Source organism: Gambusia affinis, linkage group LG19 (assembly GCF_019740435.1).
Source record: "Gambusia affinis linkage group LG19, SWU_Gaff_1.0, whole genome shotgun sequence".
Taxonomy (NCBI): Eukaryota; Metazoa; Chordata; class Actinopteri; order Cyprinodontiformes; family Poeciliidae; genus Gambusia; species Gambusia affinis.
This window is the reverse complement of record NC_057886.1, coordinates 19256203-19266814: the sequence shown is the minus strand read 5'-3', so window position 1 is coordinate 19266814 and position 10612 is coordinate 19256203. Positions and strand designations below refer to the sequence as shown.

The following is a 10612-nucleotide window of genomic DNA, read 5'->3' as shown; positions in this document are numbered from 1 at the left end:
TAGCAAGCTTGGCTCAGAGCTTGGATGATATTAGTGAAGATGAATATTGCATGAGGAAAGCACTCGTTAAGCGTTAATAAGAGGATAGAGATGGAGCCCCACTGTCAGTCTGTCTTAACCCCGCCCCCACCGTTCTCTGACAAGCAGTGACTCAACTCAGCCTTGGATGCGTTGGAGCCCTTGAGTCAGTTTGCTAGTGAGGGAGGACAAGTGTGTTGTCCATGTGTGGAAGCACACGCGTATGTGCCCTTGCGTGTGTGTGTGTGGTTCTTGTTAGCATCCTCGGCTGTCGGTGAGGAGATGGAGAGATTCACTCATTAGGTGCTTGTGTTTTTTCCTTTTTTGTGAGCTGAATGAAAGCGGCTCTTGTCACACAAAAGCAACCAGGTCCGTCAACTGACTGCAGTCCCACTTACAGTTCACACTTAATGTGAATAAATGGGCTTAATTGTGGCCTCTCATTAAAACCCGTTTGTAGCATGGCAGCTGAATCCTCCATGTGGGAAAGAGGGCATTTAAAGCATCTATTGTATGCCACTGAATCATGGATCAAGCATTAGTTTTGCTTAAAAGCTTTTTTTGTGTCATTCTACTGATTATCTTCTTGTAGGTGAGGGTTTCTCCAGTAATGGTGGTCAGGAATCTGGAAGAAGAGGCCCTTTTCTTTTAGCATATTGTGGAATGCACATTAGTGGAGTATTATAAAATGAACAAACTCCAAAATTCTTTAATCTTAAATGTATTTCATTAGGATTATATGTAATTAACCAACACATAGTAAGTCATAATTTTGTCATGGAAAGAAAACAATAGTTTTTTTTTTTTTTTTTTTTTTCAGAAATAAACATCTGAATACAGTAGCATGCATTTGCATTTAGTCCCCTTTACTCTGATACCCTTTTAAAAAATTTAGCGCAATGAATTGATTTTAAGAGTCAGTGATTTTGTAAATATCGTCCTTCTGCATTTGATTAAGTCTCTTTAATCAAAATGTTACATGTTGTGGAAAACAATGTTACCTAAACATAAAAATAACATAATGGTTCTTCAGAAGTGATCTATAGACTGAAACCAAGATTCAGCTTCTTGAGGATAGTGACTTTGATTTAAGTCAAAGTCCAGACTTAAATCCAATTCAGAATCTATGGTAGCTCCTGAAAGCTGATGCTCACAGATGCTCTCCACTTAATTTGACCAAGAATGAGCAAACATGCAGGCTTTGTACATGTGTAAAACCTCACAGAGACATACAACAAAAGGCTTGGAGTAAAAAGTTCTTCCACAAAGTATTGGCTCAGGGGATCCAAATACAAATGCATGCCACTATTTTTTTTAATTTTTCTTCCACATAGCAGGTATGCTGTAGTTTGTGTTGGTCTGTCACATAAAATGCAAACAAAAAGAATATGTAGATTGATGTTTGTCATACATTCTCAAATGTACTGTAAATAAAACAAAGAGGAGAAGAGATTTATGTCATTAAATTGTATATTTTTTTTAAATACCAGTTGGTGAAACTCAATATTCAATATGAGTAGGAAATAAATTCCTGCTAAAGCTCTAAAATATCAGAATTCCTTCCCCATTCCTCATTATTATTTCATCAAAATGACTGCCTGTTGCCATTGCCCTGCGGTAAGGTGGAGGCTTTGTCTGCGCATGGGAAGAAGGGAGAGGGAGAGAGACAAGCAGAGTGAGCGAGTGACACTATGACAGTGGATCTGGGGGATGGGAAGGATGATTCAGCCTCTGGTCTGGTTAATACAAGGGTCTCTCTCGACCAGGCCTGGCTCAAGGCATCTCTGAGTTTTTAATTTGTGGCAGCAGCAGTGAACAAGGAAGGAATCCAAAACTAAATTAGCCTATTTTGTTTGGGATTTTTTTTCTTAAAGGGAAATTTGTTGACAGTGGCATCTGGCCTATTTCAACCCTTTTATGTTTTATTTGGCAATATTCTGGTGATCTCCCTCATGGGTTCACTCGCACTTTTTCCTCTGTCTCTATGCTCTCCTTCTCTTCCTCTGTCTGTCTGGATTCATTGTCTCTGGGCTATTATTAGAGTAGACAGGCTGGTGGGAGGAAGTCTCTGAAGTAGACGCTCTTGTCATTTTTTTTTATTTATGTATGATATTTTGCTGGATAATTCTTTGCGTAAGCTAGGTGTATGTATTCATTGTGGAACAAAAAGACGTGCAAATAAATCTGCAATCTTGTCGTTTGATTTCTCTTTGGTGGTATTTTCATAAATTTCTGTGTACATGATCATGTTTTTCTGGGTTTTGATTAAACAGAGGAAACTTCCTTCATTGAAACCATTGAAACCACCTTTTACTGTAAACCTTTTAAATATAAAGCCATGCTTATTAATCTTTCATCTTGTTCTGTCTGAGTTGGTGTCAAGGGAGAAACCTTAAACACACTTTGGCTCTTTGACATTCTCTTTGATTTTCACTTTTCCTTATTTTATTCTGTTCATTTTTCTATCAAAACATGTGCACACAAAAGCAGTGAAAGGAGGCACAGGTAATTTTGCTTTGTTGGGTTTGGCCCCAGTCGCTGAGTAACTGCCTCGATTTAATGAAAAGTAAATAAGACGGGGCACTTTTTGTGCCTCAGCCTCAATTTTCCTCCTTGTTCTTTCATGTGGAAGTTTATGTATTTATTTGACAGTGTGAAGCAGATTGTTAGAGAGATAATGCAGTCTTGCTGTGTGGAATATTTTAGTGTTTCATAGAAGAGCTCGCTGCTGTAGCTGTTTGTCTCAATTCTCTTCCCTGCTTCACTCTCCCTTCCTCCTCTCCCTTTTCACTCTCTTGCTTTTAGTCCCTGTGGTCCAGCTCTCCACCGTCATGGCCTTTTCCACCCTCCTCCCCTCTCCAGTAATAGGAGGCCTGAAATCAATAGCACATTAGTCTTCCCGGAAACTCTAGCAGAATTAAATATGAATGACTGAGATTGCAGCTTTACCTGCTGCTGAGAGAGAGAGATGCAGAGAGAGAGAGATAGAGAAAGAGGCATCATCGCTCCTGGGAATCTGATTTTCTTTTTTTCTTTTATTTTTATTGATTTCTTAAAGTAAACAGCCTGATCATTTTGTGATTTCTGACTGCTTTCTAGATTACTGAGCTACTTGGTTTGTGGTTATTAAGCAGCGATGTGGACTTTCCCCGAAAGCGTGGCCTGATTGAGCAAATGGGATCACAGACGTCACAAAGCCGCGACAGCTGAGGAGGCAAGAGGAATCAGTCAGCCACACCCATCCTCCAAAGAACAGCAGCTATAGCATTTGAATATGAAAGAGCATTTTGGTTATTACCAGACTGCATCTTTCTCATTCCACCCCCTTATATTTTTTCCACAGGCATCATTAGCATTTATTACGCTTTCAGGTTTCCGCTTTAGTACTTTCATTTTGGAAGTTTTTACATGTAAAATGCTTTTTGCTCGCCTGCACATCTCCTTAGTTCCATTTTCATTAACCGTCTCACTGTGTAAAGTGGAACAATTTCTTTTAACATGCTGGTTGGCTTAAAAGCGTAATTTGTGAGCTGGATGGAGAGTGCTGGCTGGTGGGAGGAAGGTAATATGATACAAAAAGCTTCCGCGTGTACGCTTCGGGGAATTGGTAAAGACTTGGGCACTGGTAAGCTAATACACAGATGATATGGAAGAATATATCTTTGGAAGCTATATTTCACTCCATCAGAGATGAAACGGTTTGTGACAGATGGAGTGATATTGTTCCCCTGTACAGCCCATAAGTGAAACCCCTCCTGCTTCTCCTCCCTGGCAGATGTAGCAGGAGGACCACAGTGCACTCTTTTTTTCTTCTTCTTCTTCTTTCTTTCAATTGATTTGGGTGCTCAAACCCTCAGGGATCAGAGAATGACGGTTTGACAGGATTGTGGGGGTCTAGGTAATGTGCTGTAGGGGGTTAACTTGTTTCCTGTAGATCAAAAAAAGTCTCAATATGGCAAAGAACGCTGAAACGTATTATGTGCATACGAAGTGCTGGTAAGCTGTATGTATAATAATCTTGGGCTATTATTGATGTTTTTGAACCAATCTTTGTCCAGGATGGAATAAAGATATAAAATGTCATTCAATGTTTTTTTTAAAAGCAAAAATTAAGTCCTAAGGTTTGAATTTAATAAAAATGCTGTCTTATCCTCGCAGGCTTAAAATATGTATATATTACACACACTCACTCAAAATGACACACTTTGTAACCATCAACAGGCAGTTCCAGAATTCCTGCCACTTTTTATTGACCACTTTTTCCCACAGAAATGGTTCATTTAAATGTGTTGGTTTCCTGGCATGGACCTACTGTATCTGATTTTTACACAGTTGCCACATTTTGAATAGTTTTAGAGTCAGTGTCTTTCTAGGAGTTTGCTGTTAGTCTGGTGTATATATTTCAAAACTAGTTTTGATTTGTGTTTTGGGTTGGAATACCCAGTTGTGTCCACGTTTTAACCCCTCTAATTATAGAATTTGGAGGTTATCTTTAGTATTCCACTTTGGGACTGTATTCAAAGACCAGAACCACTAAACCTGAATCAGGCCTTCAGGGTGATGTTTCACAGTTGGTACAGTGCTCTAGCTTTGTGTGCCTTACATTGAGAAAAACAAATCGGTGGTGAAGTAAATTTAACATAGCTTAATCTGTGAAATCAACATCAACAATAAAACTTCAAGTTAGTATTATACAAGTATATGTATTGAGGTCAAAACTATTTGTTCAAGATACAACACAATGTATTTATTTTTTTAGAAAATAAATTGTTTAAGTAATAAGAGCCTATCTTTTTAAGTTCATCCACACAACAAAAAACAACCTGGCTATCTTTACTGTGTTTTATTCAGTATTTCAGAACACCAAATAAACCATCATTGAGTCACTGTGGCCAAACAGCTTAATCTTTGTCTTCTCTGACCATGAAGTATTTGATATTAAAAGTTTTTTGCTTGTTCTTGTGGGAAGATGCAAATTTCAAGGTGCTAAATAATCAAAGTTGTTGATTTTTTTTATCATCACTTCAGGAGGGAAATTCACATTTGTCCTCCAACATTTTCCAGTTGGGTAATGTTTTATGCATGATTCTGTAGGCTGTTTCTGAAGATCCTAACCAATTTTCTTTCATCTGAGGATTACAGTTTTGGTCAAATGGTTGAAACTCGGAGACCTTCTGGTGTTCCAACAGGATGATGGATTATAAAAGATATTAATATCAGTTTTGAGCCCTGACCTCAGCACTATTAAATGTTTACACATTATGAATAAAAGCCAGATCAATGTCATGGAGTTAATCAAACAAAATAGGTCACTTCTGCTTAGAAAAATTGTCACATTTTGGAACTTGGACCTGAAACCTGCTCCAAGCAACAAGTTTCATTCCAACTCTCTTAAAGACATTTAGCCAAATAGCCACGAGGTTAGATAGACAGTATATATTTGAGCCTTTGTGTACAATTTTGAGATAGTTTGTGAATAAAATGCATAATGGTTAAAATACATACTGAAAACTTCAAATTAAAGATTAGGACTGTGTAAGTAAACCTCTCTACATGCACATTTTAACAAATGTGATTGTACAAGTAACACTGCATTTTGTGCAACGTATCGTCTAGAGCTGGAGGATCCATTACCATAAATCTTGATCAGTGTGTGACAGCATATCTTATATCCATGGATGTAATGGAGACAGAGGAGAAACTGTGGCTGCTCATACTAATCAACGTTCATTCTACTGATTCACTCTAGTTTATTTGTGAATACACAAAGAACTACATTAGCCAAATAAACTGCTTGGCTTCTACCAAGAGGGCTGGTGTTTTCTGGTGTATTTCAAGGAAAGTAGGATGAGTGATTCAGCAACGATTACTTTAAACTCCCATTCCAACCCCGACTGTTGGATCATCATTAGGAGGCTTAACAGCTGTCTTGTAGCAGATGTGCCCTGTTGCTTAGGCACGCTCCCCGTCCCTGGAGGGGAAAGGTCAAGACACTGGGTGGAGGTTGGAGCAAATATTCTTCTAAAAAAGCTGCATGTTGATGCTTTTAGAGAATTAAACAATTGAGCATCTGCCTCCCCAGTGTTGTAGGACATTAATTTGGAATGGAGATTAGTGTGAGCATTATTTTGTGTTTGCAATTTATTCTTTTAATAGATTTTCTTTTCTACAGTTGAAGACAGATCTTTACGTGAACGGCATAAAATCCACATAACCTTTTTTGTTTCTAACTGCTCCGTTAAAAGTGTGAGGCTTACCAAAATCATTTTGATTTGCCCAAAGTCAGGTTTGAGAGTGAGACAATGAGAATCTTGATGTCATAAGAGTTTGTTTTGGTGTGAAATATGCACACTGAATATTGAATATGGTTGTGGCCTGTGGAAATAAAAATTGAGTGTTTGACCACAAGGACCATGATCACACTCGTAGTATGTAGTTGTTTTGCTGTAGGAGGGACTGGTGCACTTCATAAATTAGATGGCATCATTAGGAAGGCAAATTATGTGGAAATATTGAAGCGACATCACACAGACATCCTTCAGAAAGTTAAAGCTTGGACACAAATGTGACTTCCAAATGGACAATGGTCCAAAACATAAAGCTAAATTATAAAGCGGTTTAAGAACAACAAAATCATTATTTTGGAGTGGCCATCACAATGCTCTGAGAGGTGTTCTGTAGAAAGATGGTCATATGTGAGACAGTTATACATTTTCTTTAAGGAGGAACTGGCTAAGATGAAAGCAAATTGTCAAAAACCTGTTGAAGAATACTTAAAACATCTGACACCTCGCATGGTTCTAAAGGTAAATATGTCAAATACTAAGAATATGTATTCTTTATTTTGAAGCAATTTTTTAAAAAAATCTATGAAATATAACTAATATTGGTGATCCCAGCTGACCTAAAATAGGAACATTTTAATAAGATAATTTCAAACTGAAAAAAACCCCAAACCAACAACAATATATTATTTTTTTTTATGTACAACTGTATCAACAAAGCGTAAGTTTGCCTGTTAAATTTTGCATCTTGGAAATAATGAAAAAAGTGGTCAATGGATTTTAACAGGACTCCCTGGTGGGACAGAATAGTGAGGGGATGTGCCCTGGCCACGGGCGCGTGGCGGAGGAGCAGGTGGATGACGGGCAGCTGAGACGTGGACTCCAAAAGGGAGGAGGGGGGCTCCATTTTGGAGGACTCTTGGGGTTGAGAGAAGCCCTGAAAAAAGGCAACCCCATCTGGAACTGAGGTGGGGGCTCTGGTGTGAAAGAGATCTAGTGGGTGGTGTCTGACACTCACTCTTTTGTTCTTCGGCTGCACAGCAGTGATGGTGATGGTGGTGGAGGTGGTGGGGCTCTCACTGCCGTGGGGGCTGGGCACTCGAACAATAGTGCCGATCTAGGATTTGAAAGCCTTCGATGAACAGAAAGGCAAGAAAGCAAGCAGAGAAGGTGTGGACAGAGAGAGAAGCAGGCGTTAGCTTGCCCTTGTTTTCAGCACGGCAATGATGCTTCAATCTCATTCAGAAACACAGCATGTCGTTTAAGTGAATTCATTATGGAAACATTAGTGTTGACTGTAATTTTCTGGTATGCACTGTATGTGCTCTATGTATAGTATTCTTATATTGTATAAATCATGCATAAAAATTGTGTTGTAGATTATAGTTTTGCTGAATGTGAGAAGAAGATGAAGAAAGATGAGTTTTGGTATTGTGATGGAAGCGTGCCTATGCTGGGAGGAGATCGAGAGTATGAGCTTCATTTATTTTCATCAGCTACATCTGTGGGCCAGACTGTTAGCCCTGATGCAGCTCTGAGTCCTATTCCACGCATAAACATATATCCCAGAGACGCCTGTCCTTGCTCAGGTCGAGCCAAGCCTCTGTCATGCAAGGTTATCTTTTCTTTTTCTGCCCAACTATATACCCTCTCATCATTTTTCACATCTCCCCTACAAAATTCCTGCCATTCATCAGCCAAGTCACAAAGGACAGCTGAGTACCTGCAGCAGCTCTCCAGGGTGCTGAATAGGGCGACTGCGAGGTGCAGGAGTGAGGGGGTGGAAGGTTTGGGCTTCAACACTGTGAGTGGCTACAGGATATTCCTCAGAGGACACATGGGGGTTTGGAGTGATTGCCAGGGAAGATTGAGACCTTCCATTACCATAAACTGACAAGTCCTCTATTAAAGGGAAGAATTACTGACAATGTCTTTCCATATTTTCTCAAACAGGACAGAAAAAAAGCCTGTAAATGCACAAGCTCTGACATGCCATCCCTTTACATGTATATATATATATATATATATATCACTCATGCATTATTGAGCTCCCCTGTAGGATTTCTTGTCACTACGCATAATGACACTGTATCTAAAGTTTTTTTTTTTTCTTTTTCTTGGAAGATGACTTCTGTAACCCAGGGATAATTTTGCAAACTAATTATTTCTACCCATTACTGATGAGACCAGTCATTTTCCAATCGTGGTGAATAGCTCCATCTGTTGGTGGGGTCGTGGTATGGTCACACTTTTCTTATTTAAAAAAAAAAAAATAACGAGGTGAGCATTCTATGAAAGTTTATGCTTGTTGGTTTTACACAATTTGATTGCGAATAGAACTAAAAAAGAAAAGAAAAAGAAAAAGCACAAGACGTAGTTAAATTACAGTAACCATCGAACAAAGAATTTCGCTTCTCGTTTGATTCAACAATAAGTGAAAGTGCCAAAGTCAGGTTTCCATTGAGAGGGATTGGCTTGGAAACTTAATTTAGTTTACTTCCTATATTTTAAACAGAACTGAAACCAAAGAAACCTAAAACTGCGAGACGTAAGCGCCATTGTCAGGTCGACATTTAAACCGGTCGGGTGAGATTTGGGCCGGTGGGATGGTTAGGGTAGCCTACTACAGAAGCCGCTTGATAGTCAAGTTTCCGTAAAAATAACAAAACAAAACAAAAAAAAAAAAAAACGGATGTGAGGAGAAGAAAGTAAGCTCGTCATGACGACGTCATGAAATATTAAAATAAAAGTAAATAAAACATTGCACAGTGCCTACAAATGCAGGTTGATAAATTAGAATATCCAAATATACAGTCATCCCTCTTTCTTGTGTAAACCAAACCCTTTTTCCTTCCACTAAACTTTCTATTAATATGCTTCTGCACAGCAGTCACCAACAAGCCTAAGTTAGTTGATTGCCCAGGCCATATTATTGTATTAATATGTTTTTTTATTTGACTTATGTAATATTTTCATTTTTATTATATGCCGAGTTTTGGGTTCTAATTTCATCACCAAAGTGATCAGAAATAAATGTTGGAAAAATAACAGTCCATTTGCATCTGATTTATAAATGAGGTGTACTTTTTGAATTAAATTATTTTAATAACTTAAGTCATAAGATAATATCTCAGATAACGTTTATACTGCAGTGCTTCGGTGTCAATTCTAGATGTCAGCGTTCATAAACAAGAGTGGTGTTTTATTTTGAAGGGTAATCGGAAGTGGTATTGGTGTTGTAAGTCAGCTTGGCGCTGACGGCCGCCTCGGCTCCCGGCCACTAGGAGGAACAAGGAGGGATCCTTGGCTGGTCCTGGTGTGGAGAAGGAAGAGGTCCGCATCCCAACATAGGACTGGACAAACCCAAGCCGCCTCGGGAGGAGAACACTTTCACTTTGACTTTCGAAGACTTTCTTTACATGGAGGGCAAGAAATGACATCGTCAGCGTGCGAAAGGAGGGCGTTTGCTCATAAAATCAACCGGTGAGGCTGAAATAAGTTGTTTTTTAACAGCGACAGTGAATAGTGTGACCTGCTGGACCGAGTGCACACATAGCAACCATGCTAAGACTCGCAATGTATCACATAATATTATCAGCTCAGCTTAAACATGTAACTTCCCTAATTCATAAAAAAAAAAAAAAAAAAAAATCTATTAACTGGAGTGGTTAGCGCTCCCAAATACTTTACAGGTTTTAACAACCTGTTTGACAGGCGTTATCGTAGCACGGTAGCAACGTTGTCAAGAGCCACTTCGGTGAAGCGGAGTTACTGCGCTGAAAGAGCTCCTCTGCTTCTGCTGTGTGTCAAATTGGGAGTATTATAATGTTGTAAAACAGAGCAAAGTGCCGTGTTAAGTACAAATCTACCGTTTCTCATTACACTTATTAACTGATCAGATTCCAGGAGGAAAAAAAGCTTCACAGCCATGTAAATGACAACTCATTTTTGTGTGCAAATAACTTATATTAGACTCTCTGATTATGTACTTTAACCTAATGCTTGTATTTGACCTGGATTCACAAGTATTTGTATTGCCTTAGTACATAAACCAGATAGTTCCTCCAAATATCAGAAAACAAACAAGAACATGGATTCTTATAATGAAGTTCAGTAACGTCAAGTGTAAAGTAACTACTTTAAGCTGCATCAGACCCTGAATTGTAAAAGTTTATCATTGCATTTTTCTGATTGTGTCTCCTGTAGTAGGTCTAACACTATTGTTTTGACCGGATGCAGGAAAGGGTGGGAAGCCTGTTCTGATTCTGCCTCTGCAGCCCTCAGCTTTCCTTTTTCCTGTTTTTCAATGG

General features: G+C 38.8%; 1 protein-coding gene across 6 annotated transcripts in view; it reads left to right on the top strand.

Annotated features, from left to right (window-relative positions):
- Window positions 1–9559: 9559 nt before the first annotated feature.
- LOC122821533 (dedicator of cytokinesis protein 7-like) overlaps window positions 9560–10612 on the top strand; it is a 28173-nt gene continuing 27120 nt past the window's right edge. For all 6 annotated transcript variants that reach the window (XM_044099538.1, XM_044099535.1, XM_044099539.1 and 3 more), the window contains exon 1: window positions 9560–9785. In XM_044099538.1, coding sequence (XP_043955473.1) covers window positions 9736–9785 — 50 coding nt within the window. In that variant the 5' untranslated portion in view covers window positions 9560–9735. The remainder of the gene's footprint in view (window positions 9786–10612) is intronic.